Genomic DNA, 20,369 nt, shown 5'->3' on the forward strand with positions numbered 1-20,369 from the left:
AATAATAGTGAAGACATCAAAACTATGAAATAACACATATGGAATCATGTAGTAACAAAAAAAGTGTTAAATCAAAATATATTTGAGATTCTTTAAATAGCCACCCGTTGCCTTGACAGCTTTGCACACTGTTGGCATTCTCTCAAATAGCTTCATGAGGTAGTCACCTGGAATGCATTTCAATTAACAGGTGTGCCTTGGTAAAAGTTAATTTGTGGAACTTCTTTACATCTTAATGAGTTTGAGGCAATTAGTTGTGTTATGGGTGGTATACAGAAGATAGCCCTATTCGGTAAAAGTCCAAGTCCATATTATGGCAAGAACAGCTCAAATAAGCAAAGAGAAATGACAGTCCATCATTACTTTAAGACATGCGGGTCAGTCAATACAGAACATTTCAAGAACTTTGAAAGTTTCTTCAAGTGCAGTCACAAAAACCAAGCACTATGAAACTGGCTCTCATGAGGACCGCCACAGGAAAGGAAGACGCATGCATTACCTCTGCTGCAGAGGATAAGTTCATTAGAGTTTACCAGCCTCAGAAATTGCAGCCCAAATAAATGCTGCCCAGAGTTCAAGTAACATATCTCAAGGTCAACTGTTCAGAGACTGCAGGACTGCTGCAAAGAAACCACTACTAAAGGACACCAATAAGAAGAGACTTGCTGGGCCAAGAAACACAAGCAATGGACATTAGACGGGTGAAAATATGTCCTTTGGTCTGATTTCTGCGTCTTTATGAGACACATTGCGGGTGAACGGATGATCTCCGCATGTGTATTTCCACCGTAAAGCATGGAGGTGGTGGTGTTACGGTGTCGGGGTGCTTTGCTGGTGACACGGTCAGTGATTTATTTAGAATTCAAGGCACACTTAACCAGCATGGCTACCACAGCATTCTGCAGCGATACGCCATCCCATCTGGTTTGTGCTTAGTGTGACTATCATTTGTTTTTCAACAGGACAATGACCCAACACACCTCCAGGCTGTGTAAGGGCTATTTGACCAAGGAGCGTGATGAGTGCTGCATCAGATGACCTGGCCTTCACAATCCCCAGACCTCAACCAAATTGAGATGGTTTGATGAGTCAGACCACAGAGTGAAGGGAAAGCAGCCAACAAGAGCTCGGCATTTATGGGAACTCCTTCAAGACTGTTGGAAATGCATTCCAGGTTAAGCTGGTTGAGAGTATGTCAAGCGTGTGCAAAGCTGTCATCAAAGCAAAAGGTGGCTATTTGAAAAATATATTTTGATTTGTTTAATTTGTTTGGTTACTACATGATTCCATGTGTTATTTCATAGTTTTGATGTCTTCACTATTATTCTACAATGTCGAAAATAGTAAAAATAAAAACTCTTGAATAAGTAGATGTTCTAAAACTTTTGACCGGTAGTGTAGGTGTTCACAGCTGCCTGAGACACACAAAAACAATGTAATTATTAAATAGAACAAAGTTGGAAGTATACTAAGCTGTTGTTTCCGCTGTGCCCACATTCCTGGAGAGATGTATTTTCCCTAACTTTGAAGAATTTTACAATGTAGGAGAGGTGTGTATTGAGTGAAGCGGTCCTGACCCGTGCGATGGTTGAATCCCTCTCGGAACCCTCCTGCTTGTGTCTGGCCATGGCCTTTTTGTTCTCCTGGCTCAGCTCAAAGTACTGCTCCTCCTGGAGCGCCCTGGCCAGCTGCTCAGACTCCGCCTTGGTCACTGTCAGATCCAGCTGGGCTGACAGGGAGTCCCTTTGAAGGACAGACAAACATGGTTTAAAAACGGATTCATAATCGCTCTGTGTGTTGATTTGGGAAGTAGGCTGGTCGAGAAAAGCTGCACCCCCATATTTTGACAACACTGATTGTTGCTATAATGACAAAGGCCTGATATTACATTACACCTATATTTTAGTTACTTCACAGATGCTCTTATCCTGAGCAACTTACAGGATCAATTGGGGTTAAGTGCCTTGTTCAAGGGTAGAGACATATTTTTCACCTGGTCAGCTCAGGAATTCCAACCAGCGACATTTTGGTTACTTGCCCAGTGTTCATAAGCGCTAGGCTACCCGGCCGCACTTTTCCATTTGTTACCTTTCGCTGTGCAGCTCATGCACCTTCTTGTGAGTTTCCTGGACCTGCCGGTTCCTCTCCTCGATCTCTTCCTTCAGTTCCTTCACCTGAGTTTTATAAAGAGTCTGGAGGTAGAGACAGGAGATATGGCATCAGTCAGTGAGCCACTGAGCAGGGTTATAGGGCAGTGAGGTAGATGGCCCCTACTCACTGAGAAATACTGTTCGGCCTCAAGCTGGTCCTGAAGTTCCCTCATCTGTCCCTCGTTGCCCCTGTATTGTCTGGAAGACGGACACAAACCATATGGTTAACATATTGGATACAGTAGCAAAAGAAACATTTCAAAACCAAAACAAAGTGCTGAAGGGGAAACGCAAACTCTGGTAAAATCCTTAAAAAGCCTTTAAATGTTTCAGACACAAAACTCTAGTGTATAGATTATTAACTTAATTACACTATACAGTATGTCCCAGGGTTGTATGTAGCCCGGGCATACCAACACCCCTCCCTGCAGCGCTCCGTAGTCAGAAAGCTACAGGAAGCAGACGGATTAACAGTCCAGTCATTCTAATGGGAGGAGCTCGACTCTGGCTAATCCTTAACCCTGTGGTGTAAACATTGTCACAGGGGAGCTTTGCTACAGTCAATGTCTAAGCTGAAATAAGAGCCATTTTACTGGAATAACGACCAGTTGTAGGGCCATTTAACAGACTCCCAAAGCAATATTAGCTAGCAGCAGCAAGGAATGTAAAACTACAGACTATTACAAACTTTCAGAATAGCGTTTAGCCAATGGAGTCAGAAGTGTGTCTGGAAGGTATTGCATTCATTTGGAAGGGAGGTACACACATTGAGACGACACTCAATGTAGCCTGTCAAGGATCAAGCTAGAAGTTACCCACAGATCTAGAAAAAACCCTATCCCAAAATTAACCATTAGGGTGGGGGGGGGTGAAAATATATCTGACCCTTGTATCAGTGACTAGGGGTAAACTGAACTATATACCCCCACACAGGGGATTAGGTAAAGTTAAAACTGTGGTGGGCTGTGATGACATGTGGCAACTTTGGAGGGTATTCTCACTTGGTGAGCTGTGCTAGCTGGAACTCGAGAGAGCGCTTGTTCTCTAGTGCCGTGTTGATCTCCTGCTTCAGCTGCTTCTCCGAGCCCTTCAGCCGGTCCGCCTCCTGGGAGCGGCTCTTGAGCTCGTTCTGGGCCAGCAGCCTCTTACTGGACTCCTGCTCCAGATGGATCCGCAGAGCCTGCACCTGCAGGGGAAAACCAGGGATGTTAGGACAAGAGAACCACAGTATGTCCTAACTACGCTGGGATTATACCAGATTTCTGCTCAGGAAATCCAGTTTTTTCTGGAGGGCCGAATCCTAACTTGAGATCTGCTCGTTGAAAACGTTATTTATTGCGAAAGCCGCATTAGTATTGACTCATGATTAACGTGATTTTTTTTGTACAGGGGGAAAGTTGTTAGATATCCAGAAAAGTGGCAAAACATTTTTAGGGCCAGTGCCCATGGACCTCCACCTCAGACAGGGTGAGTCAATGCTGGGGTGATGGTGTTGAGTGGTGCTGGTGCTCACCTCGTCCTCAAGCCTCTCCTTCTGCTTCATCAGCTGCTCCATCTTCTGCACCGACTGCTTGAGGTCAAACTCCAGCATGGAGCACTGCTTCTCTACCTCCACCACCCTGCTCTCCGCTCGCATCCGCGCCCCGCTCTCCTCAGACACCTTGTGCTGCACCGCTGAAGGGACAGAATGAGGGAAGGAGATATCACTCAGTTGCAACTATCCATCATTCAATGGAAGAACCTCACTGACAGATTTAATAGGACATTTGTGCTCAGTCATTTGAAATGACCAACCCACCACACAGAACAAAACATTTTATTGCACCCCCCTCTTGGCAGTGGATCATTTGTTTTGTAGTGTTAAAGTACATTTCCTGCAGTTCTACATATTTTGCCATGACGTATGCCATGTTCATATGAGTGAGAGTGACTAACAAAATTAAATGAGGGCCCCCTGGGTACAAGTACTGCATGCCCCAATGGTAATTTGGTGATTACTACTAGGTTTAGATCGCTGGCTAGACTACTTTACCTAGCAATATAAAATAATATTAGCTGATATGGGCTAATTGAGTGACTGACAAGTGGAAAACTACTGATGCACTACAAAATGTCTAAATTGCCCGATGTGTATTCTACTATTCTAACTCAACCATACGGGGTCGGGGCTCCCTAGCAACCGCGGGGCCCTATGCACAGCGTGTAGTCTGCATATAGGCAAATGTCTGGAAGACAAGTAAATGTTGCTTCAAACAGTGCTAGTCAATCCCACCTTCCAAAAACTTGGAAGGTGGGATTGTGTCCAGCTGTTAATATGTAGGGAGGTAACGTCTGGACATGCCACATGGAGTGGAGTCCACTCCCTGAATTCCTCCCCATCCGTCCAGTGCCCCCTGGGTATGAGTGGTGCAGGTGAGAAAGAGAGGGAAGAGATAGAGGGGGACACAGAAAGAGGGAGAAAGCAGACAGAGAACGAGGGAGAGGCAGACAACGGAGGGAGAGACAGACAGTAGTGGTGGGTAGGGCATGCTCTAACAAGGGCCCAGATATACCATGCATGGCAGCCGACTTGGCCTCCTCAATGGACTCGTATTTGTCAGTGAGCTGGGCCCGCGTCACCCTGTGTTCTGTGTGCTCCTGGTCCAGACGCTGCTGCAGTGTCTTTAGCTTGTAGTTCAGGTCGATCTCCAGGTTGTTCTTATCCTGTTGGTAGAAAGCGTAGAATTACATATAGAATCCCTAGAATGGAAATTGGCATCCAGGCAGCGTGTTTAAAATGACCAGTAAAACATTAATTCTGCTGATCTCTATGGTAGAGGGGCTCTTAACTGGGTGTAAATGGGACTAAAATACCAGTTAGATATACATGTGGTTCTCACAACAACCAACATCTATTTTGTCTTTGATACTTCCATTTGGACAACTACTCACAATAAGTGGACATGTTAGCCTGATAAAGCATGGTATGTGAGTGACGTGGAGAGATAGAGTGCCCAAACCTTCTCCAGGTTGTTGCTCCTCTCCTGGGCCTGCTTGCGTTCCGTCTCCACTTTGGACAGGCTGAGCTTCAAGTTCTTATTGTCCTGTTGAAGACCCGTCATTCGTGCTACAGACACACAGAGAGAGAGAGAGAAACAAAGAGTCACCTTCAAAACAGTGGTTTGTGCAACGTGCTAAACCCATGTTGACAACACCATAATGCATAGCTTTCAGATTTGGAAAACTATTTTTGTGGACTAATGAAACTGGACAATAAAGTATTATTTTTCTATTCCATATGGATGCCTGTAGACTTGGAATTCAGTCTGAATTAATAGCAATATTATTTCAACACAATCCATCAGATATATTCATCCCCAAGACTCTTCAAAGCGCTCCTCTACAGATAAAACATGACTGTTGGACAGATAAGTCGGATGTGAGTTCTGTGGGCATGGGAAGTGCCTTGGCACGTCTAATGTGATGAACGAGAATGGTTAGAACTGGAGCTAAGATTCCCCAGCAGTCTCTTAAATAGTTAAGAGGGAGAGACAGATCACTTCAGATCATTTGAAGTTAGTTGAACATGCCAAGACTGAAAAACAGTTAAGAGTGAGGAATTACAGTAAAGCAAACTAAAATGGTGTGGGAAATCATGTTCATCCCTTCTCGTTCTAACACATGCCCAAGTGAATGCAGGGTTGTGGTCAGACCTATTTACTCAAACACTGAGTCATGTCCAAGTCATATTTACTCATAGAACAATGATTGCAGTCTTTGGGTGTGAGCCACTGAGTGTCCCAATTCTCCATACTTTTCCTTTTCTGGTGCACTTGTGCACCCCCCTACATATATATAAAATACCATGCTTACATGAGTGCTTAGCTGTACTTTTGTTGTTGTATGTATAGACCTCAGGAAGAGTAGCTGTCAGCTAATGGGGATCTGAATAAAGATTAAAGCATGGAGAACTGAAATGTAGCCAGGAATGTGTTCTGGTACCTTGTAGCTCATGGATCTCCTCTGATCCCTGACTGTAGCTCCTCCTCTCAGAGTCCAGGGTGCTCTGCAGCTGCAGCAGCTCTTTCTCCAGCTGGGCCTTCCCCCCGTCGGCCGAGCGGCTCTTCTCCTGCAGCTCGCTGGTCAGCCCCTCCAGCTGGCTCATGGACTTGGCCATCTCAGTGTGGCTCTTTCTCAGCCGAGCCGCCGTGTCTGACTCCACCCTCAGCAGGTCATTGGCCTCCTCCAGCTGTCAATCAAGGAAACAACCATTGGGAGAGCTCAGAATCAATATTACCTCCTGACACAGACGATCTCCTCAGTTGCTGCAGAATGTTTGATTCTGAAACGGTTGTTGGGGTTTTTAACTAATATGTGGGTGGATGTCTAATGTTACTATAGAATCATATCCATCCATGCACTTCCAGGAATAGTTCATAGGCAAAGACTTCCATCTATACCAGTCTAACATGAGGTACTGATTCCTCGGTCCTTCACTTCCTCATATGGAAATAAATTAGCCTTCAATTTGCTGATAAACATCAATGCATGTAAAGTAAAAGCCATATGGTGATGAAATAGGGTCAGATATTGTTCATCTTTGTCATGGTTAAGGTTCAAATTTAGGATGGAGTAATCTGTTCCTAGAACTGTGGTGATAACCTGGCCTTCCCTCTCATTGAACTGTATCAACCATTCAAATTACATTCCTCAAAACAAAACCCCTTCCCTGCACGGTTCATACCCTTGACTCACATACTGACCCTCAAACAAGATCTCAAAACTAGAATAACACCCTAAGCTGTGTGGATGGCAATTGAAGAGAGCAGTGTGTGTGCGTGTGTGTGTATACACACGTTTTCCTACCTTATCAGGACCACAATGTCCTGACAAGTCGTCAGAGTATCCTGACAAGGTAGGAAAACATTTTAAAACACTATTTTAGGCTTACGGGTTAGGTTTAAGGTTTAAGTTTAGTATTCATGTTTAGGGTAAGGGATTAAGTTTAGAATAAAGGGTTAGGTTTAGGGTTAGTATAATAGGATTCTGAATGGGAAAATATTTTCTCTCCAAAAATAAAGCTGTAAGAGAGATAACGTACCTGCTTCTGCAGTTGTAGGATCTTGTCATTTGAGGCCTGAGAGTTTTGGCTGATTTTCCTCATGACCTCAAGCTGCTCTTTGAGAGTGGAAACTGAGAAGAAACAGAGTACGGATGAGAGTTAAATGAAAGATCAAGTCATCTTTATTGCACATCTCCCTTTCAAAACATGACACTAAACAAACTGTATCCAGAAACATGTTTTTTGTGCATGGAGTTGCTCATGTGTTGCATTTAAAGTGCTGTTTACGTGTATGTTGTTATGCGATCTGCTAGTTTAAGAGAGTTAATGCGTGTAAATCCACTTAGTTCACAGCGATCCTCTGGTCAGAGTTAATGGGAAGGTCTCAGAGGGTGAGTGTCTGGGTTAAGACTGCTAGTTTGCACTGCAGGGGGAGTCAGACTGGCAGACAACTAGACTAGCAGGTCAAGCTGCTCTAGTATCGGTCAGTGTGAGCACTAATAATCCAGTTGGGAAAACACCTGTTAGGGCTAGGTTCAATAACATCTGAGCCTGTTTTCATAAAGCATTTCAGAGTAGGAGCACAGACATAGGATCAACTTTCCCTTCTAGATCATAGTAACACAACATGGACAGGGATGACCTGATCCTAGATCAGTAATCCTACTCCGAGTGAGATGCTTTATGAATACAGGGAGGAAAGATGCTACTCCAGTGGTACTAGATTATACTGTAGTAGCACCTACCCTGTACAAATCCCGTCACTGAGTGTACAAAACATTAGGAACACCCGCTCTTTTCATGACAGACTGACTAGTTGGATCCAGGTGAGCCCTTATTGAGGTCACCTGTTAAATCCACTTAAAATCAGTGTAGATGGGAGGAGACAAGTTAAAGAAGGATTTTTAAGTCTCGAGACAGACATGGATTGTGTATGGGTTTATAATCAGTGTTATAAACACGTGTATAATCTAGAAGAAAATGAAACGCACACCTATTTAGGCGAGGTGCTGGCTAGCGGAGTAGAAACTTTTATTTTCAAGCACACTAGGAGCTCAGATGCAAAAATCGATCAGATTGACACAAAATATGGCTGAGACGCAAAGATAGTTCAAGGAGAGGGGCTACAAAAGTCAGATTAATATTGCCATTGAGAAAATTCAAAACGAGACCTGACCTTTTTCAAGGTCAATCTCGCAAAGACGCATTCTTGTGTTCTAACTACCCGCTATTTAAAGCGTTCTAAACAAATGCCGAAGGGAATTTTTCAAACATTGGCACATTCTAAAGTCCGATGATAGTCTCGGTAATGTGTTGTCGTATTCTCGCGGGGCAGAAATCTCAGAGACCAATTGGTACACTCTGATTTACCACCCCAAGATATTCCTGAACAACATCTATTTGCGCCCCTACTGGATGGAAATTACAAATGTAACGGCTGTGCTCAATGCAATGGCACTTATAAATGTAGATCCTTCAAACACCCACAAACAGGGAAATCGATCCCAATCAAAGGTGTTATTATGTGCTCCACTAAGGCAGTTATTTATCTTATAACTTGTCCTTGTGGTAAAAATTATGTGGGTAAAACAAAGCGCAAATTAAAAGTACGTATCTCAGAGCATCGTAGCACCATTAGGTGTAAAAACTTTACTTACCCAGTTGCGGCCCACTTCTTGGAGGCAGGCCACTCGATTTCATCTTTGCGTTATATTCGCATCGAACATGTCACCCTCCCTAGGAGAGGGGGTGACCTTGATAATTTATTGTTAAAACGAAAGGCTGCCTGGATCTTTAACTTAAAGACCCTTGTTCCCTTCGGTCTCAACGTAGACTTTGATCTGAAGTCATTCTTGTGATTATTGTGACTTTCCCATTGTAATTGTTTGTAAGCTTGTGTAGTCTAAAAGGAATTTGTGATTGTATGCTATCCATTCGTTGTTTGTATGCTGTTCTTTGTATGCCATTTTAATATTTGATAATTAACCAATGATATTAGGCCACTCTTGGCCATGATTACAGACACCTGTGTCTTTTGACACTAAATAAACGAGTCATCCCACAGCGTTTGTGATTATACCCTGATGAAGACCGCTTGCCTGTCAAAACATTGGTAATTACATTTTTTGCATCTGAGCTCCTAGAGTGTGCGGCTCTCTTATTTTCAAATAAACACGTGTATAGACCGGTTTGGACTAAAACAGTGGGAGATTGGAGAATGAATTAAAGGATCAAAATAAAAACAACTATCCTTACCCTCGTTCTCCATGTTGCGTCTCTTTTCGGCCTCCTGGTCGACCTTTCTTTGGTACTCTGTGGCTCGGTGCTGGAACATCATCTTGTCTTTCTCCAGGAGGGACATACTGGCCTCCACACCCTTCCTCACGTTGGCCTGGGAGGAGAGGAGGACGGCAAAGGAGTTATTGCTCTATACATTGAGTTCTTAGGCCCTATATCATGTCTTGTTTGCTGCACTTTTGCAGACTACTGTAGATCGTGATAATGCACTTGCCCTGGTATACGTTTCAGAATACTAGATATTCACTCACCTCCTCGTCCAGCTCTTTCATGATCTTGTCGAGTTTTGTATTTGTCGTCCTAAAGGACAACAATGATTAGCGCTTTTTGCTTTGCTTAATCTTTCAAAAATGGGAAAACGGATGCATTGTTCATTAAAATACACTTGCTTGTATTCAAAACCAGAATGTATTTTTTTGCTTGAAATCTGACTTGTTAGTTAAATTAAGTTGATTGACAGGTAATCGATTACTACCTGCACTTTTGCTCCATCTCATCCTTTAGCTGCATCTCACTATGTAGCTGCTCCTCCAGCTGGTAGATCCTCTTCTGCAGGTTCTCCAGCTGAACACAGACAACGTGTAAGACAACACTACAGACAGACTGTAGAATACATTACGCTTTGCTATACAATAAACTTGTAATCAGTTTGGCATTGCAAAGTAAAATGTTCAAGTACAATAAACCGATACCAGCGTACATTATGTAACAAAAACAACTTGCAGAGAATTTAGTATTGCAGAAAGTAGCTACTCCAGATGCAACAGTGTTGTTTACATCTCTTTAAGTAATACTCACGTGGCTCTTGTCCTCCTTGGTGGAGCTGCTGCGTTTGTCAACACTCTTGGTGCTGGTGCTCCGGGAGAACCTGGGGGATAGACCACAACAACATGATCAACATTTGTGTTACAAAGGGGGGGGATTTTGACATTTTCTTGTCAACGATCTACACAAAATACTTTGTCACAGTGGAAGAAATGTTTAACATTTGTAAAGAAAATATGGAAAAATTAAAATTAATATATCTTGATTCAATGTATGTTAGAATCAACTTTCCCAGAGATAACTGCTGTGAGTCTTTCTGGGTAAGTCTAAGAGCTTCGCAAACCTGGATTGTACAATATATGCACATTCTTAGAAAATACTCTACAAGCTGTCAAGTTGGCGGTTGATAATTGCTAGACAACCATTTTCAAGTCTTGCTATAGTTTCAAGACGATTTAAGTCAAAACTGTAACTAGGCCACTCAGGAACAATCAATGTCGTCTTGGTAGACTTGGCCTTGAGTTTTAGGTTATTGTCCTGCTGAAAGGTGAATGTTTCCCAGTGTGTTGGAAAGCAGAATGAACCAGGTTTTCCAGCAGGATTTTGCCTGTGCTTAGCTCGATTAAGTTTATTATTTATCCTAATAAACTCCCTAGTCCTTGCCGATGACAAGCATACCCATAACATTATGCGCCACCATGCTTGAAAATATGAAGAGTAGTACTCAGTGATGTGTTGGATTTGCCCCAAACATAACTTTGTCCTAAATTCAAACTTTTACAAAAACCTTTTTTTCTTTGCCACATTTTTTGCAGTTTTACTTTAGTGCCTTATCGTAAACAGGAGGCATGTTTTGGAATATTTTTATTCTGTACAGGCTTCCTTCTCAATGTCATTTAGTATTGTGGAGTAACTACAACGCTGTTGATCCATCCTCAGTTCTCTCCCATCACAGCCATTAAACTCATGGTGAAATCTCAGAACGGTTTCCTTCCTCTCCGGCAACTGAGTTAGGAGGACCCCTGTATCTTTGTAGTGACTGGGTGTATTGATACACCATCCAAAGTCTGATATAAACTTTATCATGCTCAACGGGAGATTCAATGTCTGCTTTAGGTGCCCTTCTTTGCAAGGCATTGGAAAACCTCCCTGGTCTTTGTGGTTGAATCTGTGTTTGTAATTCACTGCTCGACTGAGGGACCTTATAGATAATTGTATGTGTGGGATATAGAGTTGAGGTAGTCATTCAAAACTCATGTTACACACTATTATTACACACAGAGTAAGTCATGAACTTATTTAGGCTTGCCATAACAAAAGGGGTTGAAAACTTGACTCAAGACATTTCAGCTTTTCATTTTTAATACATTTGTAAAAATGTCTAAAAACATAATTCCTCTGCCATCATGGGTTATTGTTGGTAGGCCAGTGACACAAAATGTCAATTTAATCCCTTTTAAATTCAGGCTGTAAGAACAAAATGTGGGAAAGGTTAAGGGGTGTGAATAGTTTCTAAAGGCACTGTAGTGACAAAACTAGGACTACACTTCCCTGACCCACTGATGACCTGACCAAATCGTGAACACATCCCACTGGCTCAAACACGTTGTGGTTGTTATCTAGGTCAGATTACTCTCCAGTGTGAGACATTCATATGTTCATGTCTAACAAGCTCTGGGTGTAATTAGCTATATTGCTATAAAAGTTGCATTCGATTTATGAGGCTGTATAAAACAACGGCAGTACTGACAGTTCTGATGGCTCCAGCAGGTTAAGCTAGAAAGTGTCAACTTGCAGTTCACAGAATAACAGATGATTGCGCCAGCTGGTGCACCCAGACTATTTTGACTATGGTAAGTCAGGCCTGACTATAGTATGTTGACCATGGTTAGGGCCTTGAGTTTCTCCTGAGCTGACCAGGAAGGTGATGACTGACAGTGTTGACTGTAATTGGTATTTGACTGATGAGTGTTCTCGTGAAGCCTGACAGTGTTGACTGTAGTTGGTGACGCCAGGCTAAGCAGACAGTGCCAACACATACTCTAGACACCGTTTCCCGACACAGATTAAGCCTAGTCCTGGACTAAAATGCAGTTCATGGAAATTCTCCAGGAAACATGATTCAAGCGCCTTACTGGTGACTGCTGTAGTAGTTGAAGCCTAGCTATGCTAACATACTTACTGGTGACTGCTATAGTAGGTGAACCCCACAAAGGGCAGCTGGTTACCCACAAAGGCCTTCGGTATGGGGAAGGTCTCCTCGTCTCCCCGGTCCTCCTCAATTTCGTCAAAGTTACTGGTGTCGATGTCACTGCTCAGCTCAGGCACTACCGGGGCCGCCGCTGGAAATACAGATAGACAGGAGGTGGAGGACAGAACAGAATCATGACTCACTGAAAGTGGGGAGCTATTCTCATAGTTTTGATGATTTTGGTGCAGAGGCACATTGAGTTGAGAACTTGAGATCATGTTTTGGGGGAAACGCCAGTCAAACTGAGGCGTGTACTGCACTTTGAAACTTGCAAAGTGCAAAATAGTACACCAGTACAAGGTGATGGGAGATAAAAGTGTAAGCAACACAGTCTCAGGGGAGTTGGGATATGCAAGAAACACACTTCCATTACACGCTTGTGTGTAACAAATCAAATAAACACCCCCCAAATTATTTTTACTCTACATCAGTCCCATATCAATTCAAAATTGTATTCATCACGTGCCGAATACGGTGTAGACTTTACAGTGAAAGACTTGACTACCAACTTTCCCAACAATGCAAAGTAAAAAAAATAAAACAAGTAAAATGGTAACTAACAAGAGGAAAGAAATTAAATACACAATGGGTGGGGCAAAAAAGTATTTAGTCAGCCACCAATTGTGCAAGTTTTCCCATTTAAAAAGATGAGGCCTGTAAATTTCATCATAGGTACACTTCAACTATGACAGACAAAATGAGAAAAAAAATCCAGAAAATCACATTGTAGGATTTTTTATGAATTTATTTGCAAATTATGGTGGAAAATAAGTATTTGGTCAACTACAAACAAGCAAGATTTCTAGCTCTCACAGACCTGTAACTTCTTCTTTAAGGGGCTTCTCTGTCCTCCACTCGTTACCAAAATATATGCCCCACTGTATATACAGGGAGTACCAGGTCAATGTGTCAAGCTATATACAGGGAGTACCAGATCAATGTGTCGAGCTATATACAGGGAGTACCAGATCAATGTGTCGAGCTATATACAGGGAGTACCAGATCAATGTGTTGAGCTATATACAGGGAGTACCAGATCAATGTGTTGAGCTATATACAGGGAGTACCAGATCAATGTGTTGAGCTATATACAGGGAGTACCAGTGAATGAAGTGTGAGTGAGTGAGTGAACGTGTAGTGTGGAGTGTACGTGTAGTGTGTGAACGTGTAGTGTGGAGTGAGTGAACGTGTAGTGTGGAGTGAGTGTGGAGTGAACGTGTAGTGTACGTATAGTGTGGAGTGAGCGTGTAGTGTACGTGTAGTGTGGAGTGAACGTGTAGTGTGGAGTGAGTGAGTGAGTGAGTGAACGTGTAGTGTGGAGTGAGTGAGTGAGTGAGTGAACGTGTAGTGTGGAGTGAGTGAGTGAGTGAGTGAACGTGTAGTGTGGAGTGAGTGAGTGAGTGAACGTGTAGTGTGGAGTGAGTGAGTGAGTGAACGTGTAGTGTGGAGTGAGTGAGTGAGTGAGTGAACGTGTAGTGTGGAGTGAGTGAGTGAGTGAGTGAGTGAACGTGTAGTGTGGAGTGAGTGAGTGAGTGAGTGAACGTGTAGTGTGGAGTGAGTGAGTGAGTGAACGTGTAGTGTGGAGTGAGTGAGTGAGTGAGTGAACGTGTAGTGTGGAGTGAGTGAGTGAGTGAGTGAGTGAACGTGTAGTGTGGAGTGAGTGAGTGAGTGAGTGAACGTGTAGTGTGGAGTGAGTGAGTGAGTGAGTGAACGTGTAGTGTGGAGGGAGTGAGTGAGTGAGTGAGTGAACGTGTAGTGTGGAGTGAGTGAGTGAGTGAGTGAACGTGTAGTGTGGAGTGAGTGAGTGAACGTGTAGTGTGGAGTGAGTGAGTGAACGTGTAGTGAGTGAGTGAGTGAACGTGGAGTGAGTGAGTGAACGTGTAGTGTGGAGAGTGAGTGAGTGAACGTGTAGTGTGGAGTGAGTGAGTGAGTGAACGTGTAGTGTGGAGTGAGTGAGTGAGTGAACGTGTAGTGTGAGTGAGTGAGTGAACGTGTAGTGTGGAGTGAGTGAGTGAGTGAACGTGTAGTGTGGAGTGAGTGAGTGAGTGAACGTGTAGTGTGGAGTGAGTGAGTGAGTGAACGTGTAGTGTGGAGTGAGTGAGTGAGTGAACGTGTAGTGTGGAGTGAGTGAGTGAGTGAACGTGTAGTGTGGAGTGAGTGAGTGAGTGAACGTGTAGTGTGGAGTGAGTGAGTGAGTGAACGTGTAGTGTGGAGTGAGTGAGTGAGTGAACGTGTAGTGTGGAGTGAGTGAGTGAGTGAACGTGTAGTGTGGAGTGAGTGAGTGAGTGAACGTGTAGTGTGGAGTGGGTGAGTGAGTGAACGTGTAGTGTGGAGTGGGTGAGTGAGTGAACGTGGAGTGTGGAGTGAGTGAGTGAGTGAACGTGTAGTGTGGAGTGAGTGAGTGAGTGAACGTGGAGTGTGGAGTGAGTGAGTGAGTGAACGTGGAGTGAGTGAACGTGGAGTGTGAGTGAGTGAGTGTGGAGTGTGAGTGAGTGAGTGAGTGAACGTGGAGTGTGAGTGAGTGAGTGAACGTGGAGTGTGAGTGAGTGAGTGAACGTGTAGTGTGAGTGAGTGAGTGAACGTGTAGTGTGAGTGAGTGAGTGAACGTGTAGTGTGAGTGAGTGAACGTGTAGTGTGAGTGAGTGAGTGAACGTGTAGTGTGGAGTGAGTGAGTGAACGTGTAGTGTGGAGTGAGTGAGTGAGTGAACGTGTAGTGTGGAGTGAGTGAGTGAGTGAGTGAACGTGGAGTGTGTGAGTGAGTGAACGTGGAGTGTGTGAGTGAGTGAACGTGGAGTGTGTGAGTGAGTGAACGTGGAGTGTGTGAGTGAGTGAACGTGGAGTGTGAGTGAGTGAGTGAACGTGGAGTGTGAGTGAGTGAGTGAACGTGGAGTGTGTGAGTGAGTGAACGTGGAGTGTGAGTGAGTGAGTGAACGTGGAGTGTGGAGTGAGTGAGTGAGTGAACGTGGAGTGTGGAGTGAGTGAACGTGGAGTGTGAGTGAGTGAGTGAACGTGGAGTGAGTGAACGTGGAGTGTGAGTGAACGTGGAGTGTGAGTGAGTGAGTGAACGTGGAGTGTGAGTGAGTGAGTGAACGTGTAGTGTGAGTGAGTGAGTGAACGTGTAGTGTGGAGTGAGTGAGTGAGTGAACGTGGAGTGAGTGAGTGAGTGAACGTGGAGTGTGGAGTGAGTGAGTGAACGTGGAGTGTGGAGTGAGTGAGTGAACGTGGAGTGTGTGAGTGAGTGAACGTGGAGTGTGTGAGTGAGTGAACGTGGAGTGTGTGAGTGAGTGAACGTGGAGTGTGTGAGTGAGTGAACGTGGAGTGTGTGAGTGAGTGAACGTGGAGTGTGTGAGTGAGTGAACGTGGAGTGTGTGAGTGAGTGAACGTGGAGTGTGTGAGTGAGTGAACGTGGAGTGTGAGTGAGTGAGTGAACGTGGAGTGTGAGTGAGTGAGTGAACGTGTAGTGTGAGTGAGTGAGTGAACGTGTAGTGTGAGTGAGTGAGTGACCGTGTAGTGTGAGTGAGTGAGTGACCGTGTAGTGTGAGTGAGTGACCGTGTAGTGTGAGTGAGTGAGTGACCGTGTAGTGTGAGTGAGTGAGTGAACGTGTAGTGTGAGTGAGTGAGTGAGTGAACGTGTAGTGTGAGTGAGTGAGTGAGTGAACGTGTAGTGTGAGTGAGTGAGTGAACGTGTAGTGTGAGTGAGTGAGTGAACGTGTAGTGTGGTGAGTGAGTGAGTGAACGTGTAGTGTGAGTGAGTGAGTGAGTGAACGTGTAGTGTGAGTGAGTGAGTGAGTGAACGTGTAGTGTGAGTGAGGTGAGTGAGTGAACGTGTAGTGTGAGTGAGTGAGTGAACGTGTAGTGTGAGTGAGTGAGTGAACGTGAGTGTGTGAGTGAGTGAGTGAACGTGTAGTGTGAGTGAGTGAGTGAACGTGTAGTGTGAGTGAGTGAGTGAACGTGTAGTGTGAGTGAGTGAGTGAACGTGGAGTGTGAGTGAGTGAACGTGTAGTGTGTGAGTGAGTGAACGTGTAGTGTGAGTGAGTGAGTGAACGTGTAGTGTGTGTGAGTGAGTGAACGTGGAGTGTCAGTGAGTATGTGTAGTGTGAGTGAGTAGTGTGAGTGAATAGTGTGAGTAGTGTGAGTGAGTAGTGTGAGTAGTGTGAGTGAGTGTGCGTGGAGCGTAAGTGAGTGCGGGTGAGCGTGGAGTGTGAGTGCGGGTGAGCGAAGTGTAGTGCGGGTGAGCGTAAGTGTAGTGCGGGTGAGCGTAAGTGTAGTGCGGAGTGAGTGAGTGAGTGAACGTGTAGTGTGAGTGAGTGAACGTGGAGTGTGAGTGAGTGAACGTGGAGTGTGTGAGTGAGTGAACGTGGAGTGTGAGTGAGTGAGTGAACGTGGAGTGTGGAGTGAGTGAGTGAACGTGGAGTGTGGAGTGAGTGAGTGAGTGAACGTGGAGTGTGGAGTGAGTGAGTGAGTGAACGTGGAGTGTGGAGTGAGTGAGTGAGTGAACGTGGAGTGTGGAGTGAGTGAACGTGGAGTGTGAGTGAGTGAGTGAACGTGGAGTGTGGAGTGAGTGAGTGAGTGAACGTGGAGTGTGGAGTGAGTGAACGTGGAGTGTGAGTGAGTGAGTGAACGTGGAGTGAGTGAACGTGGAGTGTGAGTGAGTGAGTGAACGTGGAGTGAGTGAACGTGGAGTGTGAGTGAACGTGGAGTGTGAGTGAACGTGGAGTGTGAGTGAGTGAGTGAACGTGTAGTGTGAGTGAGTGAACGTGTAGTGTGAGTGAGTGAGTGAGTGAACGTGTAGTGTGAGTGAGTGAACGTGTAGTGTGAGTGAGTGAGTGAACGTGTAGTGTGGAGTGAGTGAGTGAGTGAACGTGTAGTGTGGAGTGAGTGAGTGAACGTGTAGTGTGGAGTGAGTGAGTGAGTGAGTGAACGTGTAGTGTGGAGTGAGTGAGTGAGTGAACGTGGAGTGTGTGAGTGAGTGAACGTGGAGTGTGTGAGTGAGTGAACGTGGAGTGTGTGAGTGAGTGAACGTGGAGTGTGAGTGAGTGAGTGACCGTGGAGTGTGAGTGAGTGAACGTGGAGTGTGAGTGAGTGAGTGACCGTGGAGTGTGAGTGAGTGAACGTGGAGTGTGAGTGAGTGTAGTGAGTGAGTGAACGTGTAGTGTGAGTGAGTGAGTGAGTGAACGTGTAGTGTGAGTGAGTGAGTGAGTGAACGTGTAGTGTGAGTGAGTGAGTGAGTGAACGTGTAGTGTGAGTGAGTGAGTGAACGTGTAGTGTGAGTGAGTGAGTGAACGTGTAGTGTGAGTGAGTGAGTGAACGTGTAGTGTGAGTGAGTGAGTGAACGTGTAGTGTGAGTGAGTGAGTGAACGTGTAGTGTGAGTGAGTGAGTGAACGTGTAGTGTGAGTGAGTGAGTGAACGTGTAGTGTGTGTGAGTGAGTGAACGTGTAGTGAGTGAGTGAGTACGTGTGTGAGTGAGTGAGTGAACGTGTAGTGTGAGTGAGTGAGTGAACGTGTAGTGTGAGTGAGTGAGTGAACGTGTAGTGTGAGTGAGTGAGTGAACGTGTAGTGTGAGTGAGTGAGTGAACGTGTAGTGTGAGTGAGTGAGTGAACGTGTAGTGTGAGTGAGTGAGTGAACGTGTAGTGTGAGTGAGTGAGTGAACGTGTAGTGTGAGTGAGTGAGTGAACGTGTAGTGTGAGTGAGTGAGTGAACGTGTAGTGTGAGTGAGTGAGTGAACGTGTAGTGAGTGAGTGAACGTGGTGAGTGAGTGAACGTGTAGTGTGAGTGAGTGAGTGAACGTGTAGTGTGAGTGAGTGAACGTGTAGTGTGAGTGAGTGAGTGAACGTGTAGTGTGAGTGAGTGAACGTGTAGTGTGAGTGAGTGAGTGAACGTGGAGTGTGAGTGAGTGAGTGACCGTGGAGTGTGAGTGAGTGAACGTGGAGTGTGAGTGAGTGAGTGACCGTGTAGTGTGAGTGAGTGAACGTGGAGTGTGAGTGAGTGAGTGACCGTGTAGTGTGAGTGAGTGAACGTGTAGTGTGAGTGAGTGTAGTGTGAGTGAGTGAACGTGTAGTGTGAGTGAGTGAGTGAGTGAACGTGTAGTGTGAGTGAGTGAGTGAGTGAACGTGTAGTGTGAGTGAGTGAGTGAGTGAACGTGTAGTGTGAGTGAGTGAACGTGTAGTGTGAGTGAGTGAGTGAACGTGTAGTGTGAGTGAGTGAGTGAACGTGTAGTGTGAGTGAGTGAGTGAACGTGTAGTGTGAGTGAGTGAGTGAACGTGTAGTGTGAGTGAGTGAGTGAACGTGTAGTGTGAGTGAGTGAGTGAACGTGTAGTGTGAGTGAGTGAACGTGTAGTGTGAGTGAGTGAGTGAACGTGTAGTGTGTGTGAGTGAGTGAACGTGTAGTGTGTGTGAGTGAGTGAACGTGTAGTGTCAGTGAGTATGTGTAGTGTGAGTGAGTAGTGTGAGTGAATAGTGTGAGTAGTGTGAGTGAGTAGTGTGAGTAGTGTGAGTGAGTAGTGCGAGTGAGCGTAAGTGTAGTGCGGGTGAGCGTAAGTGTAGTGCGGGTGAGCGTAAGTGTAGTGCGGGTGAGCGTAAGTGTAGTGCGGGTGAGCGTAAGTGTAGTGCGGGTGAGCGTAAGTGTAGTGTGGAGTGAGTGAGTGAGTGAACGTGTAGTGTGAGTGAGTGAACGTGTAGTGTGAGTGAGTGAACGTGTAGTGTGAGTGAGTGAACGTGTAGTGTGAGTGAGTGAACGTGTAGTGTGAGTGAGTGAGTGAGTGAACGTGGAGTGTGAGTGTGTGAGTGAGTGAACGTGGAGTGTGTGAGTGAGTGAACGTGGAGTGTGTGAGTGAGTGAACGTGGAGTGTGAGTGAGTGAGTGAACGTGGAGTGTGAGTGAGTGAGTGAACGTGGAGTGTGAGTGAGTGAGTGAACGTGGAGTGAGTGAGTGAGTGAACGTGGTAGTGTGAGTGAGTGAGTGAACGTGGAGTGTGAGTGAGTGAGTGAACGTGGAGTGTGAGTGAGTGAGTGAACGTGGAGTGTGAGTGAGTGAGTGAACGTGGAGTGTGAGTGAGTGAGTGAACGTGGAGTGTGAGTGAGTGAGTGAACGTGGAGTGTGAGTGAGTGAACGTGTAGTGTGAGTGAGTGAGTGAGTGAACGTGTAGTGTGAGTGAGCGAGTGAGTGAACGTGTAGTGTGAGTGAGTGAACGTGTAGTGTCAGTGAGTATGTGTAGTGTGAGTGAGTAGTGTGAGTGAATAGTGTGAGTAGTGTGAGTGAGTAGTGTGAGTAGTGTGAGTGAGTAGTGCGAGTGAGCGTAAGTGTAGTGCGGGTGAGCGTAAGTGTAGTGCGGGTGAGCGTAAGTGTAGTGCGGGTGAGCGTAAGTGTAGTGCGGGTGAGCGTAAGTGTAGTGCGGGTGAGCGTGAGTGAACGTGTAGTGTGAGTGAGTGAACGTGTAGTGTGAGTGAGTGAACGTGTAGTGTGAGTGAGTGAACGTGTAGTGTGAGTGAGTGAACGTGTAGTGTGAGTGAGTGAACGTGTAGTGTGAGTGAGTGAACGTGTAGTGTGAGTGAGTGAACGTGTAGTGTGAGTGAGTGAGTGAACGTGGAGTGTGAGTGTGTGAGTGAGTGAACGTGGAGTGTGTGAGTGAGTGAACGTGGAGTGTGAGTGAGTGAGTGAACGTGGAGTGTGAGTGAGTGAGTGAACGTGGAGTGTGAGTGAGTGAGTGAACGTGGAGTGTGAGTGAGTGAGTGAACGTGGAGTGTGAGTGAGTGAGTGAACGTGGAGTGTGAGTGAGTGAGTGAACGTGGAGTGTGAGTGAGTGAGTGAACGTGGAGTGTGAGTGAGTGAGTGAACGTGTAGTGTGAGTGAGTGAACGTGTAGTG

The 20,369-nt window shown here is 45.3% G+C and overlaps 1 protein-coding gene across 1 annotated transcript in view; it reads right to left on the reverse strand.

Annotated features, from left to right (window-relative positions):
- LOC124009341 (rho-associated protein kinase 1-like) overlaps nt 1-20,369 on the reverse strand; it is a 74,346-nt gene that overhangs the window by 11,517 nt on the left and 42,460 nt on the right. Inside the window, 14 exon segments of the mRNA XM_046321032.1 lie at nt 1,578-1,743; nt 2,089-2,192; nt 2,279-2,348; nt 3,152-3,336; nt 3,664-3,824; nt 4,703-4,853; nt 5,150-5,256; nt 6,132-6,378; nt 7,231-7,322; nt 9,448-9,583; nt 9,741-9,789; nt 9,965-10,053; nt 10,288-10,357; nt 12,437-12,596. Of these exon segments, the coding sequence (XP_046176988.1) occupies nt 1,578-1,743; nt 2,089-2,192; nt 2,279-2,348; nt 3,152-3,336; nt 3,664-3,824; nt 4,703-4,853; nt 5,150-5,256; nt 6,132-6,378; nt 7,231-7,322; nt 9,448-9,583; nt 9,741-9,789; nt 9,965-10,053; nt 10,288-10,357; nt 12,437-12,596 (1,787 nt within the window).

This window comes from Oncorhynchus gorbuscha, linkage group LG22, assembly GCF_021184085.1.
Source record: "Oncorhynchus gorbuscha isolate QuinsamMale2020 ecotype Even-year linkage group LG22, OgorEven_v1.0, whole genome shotgun sequence".
Lineage (NCBI taxonomy): Eukaryota > Metazoa > Chordata > Actinopteri > Salmoniformes > Salmonidae > Oncorhynchus > Oncorhynchus gorbuscha.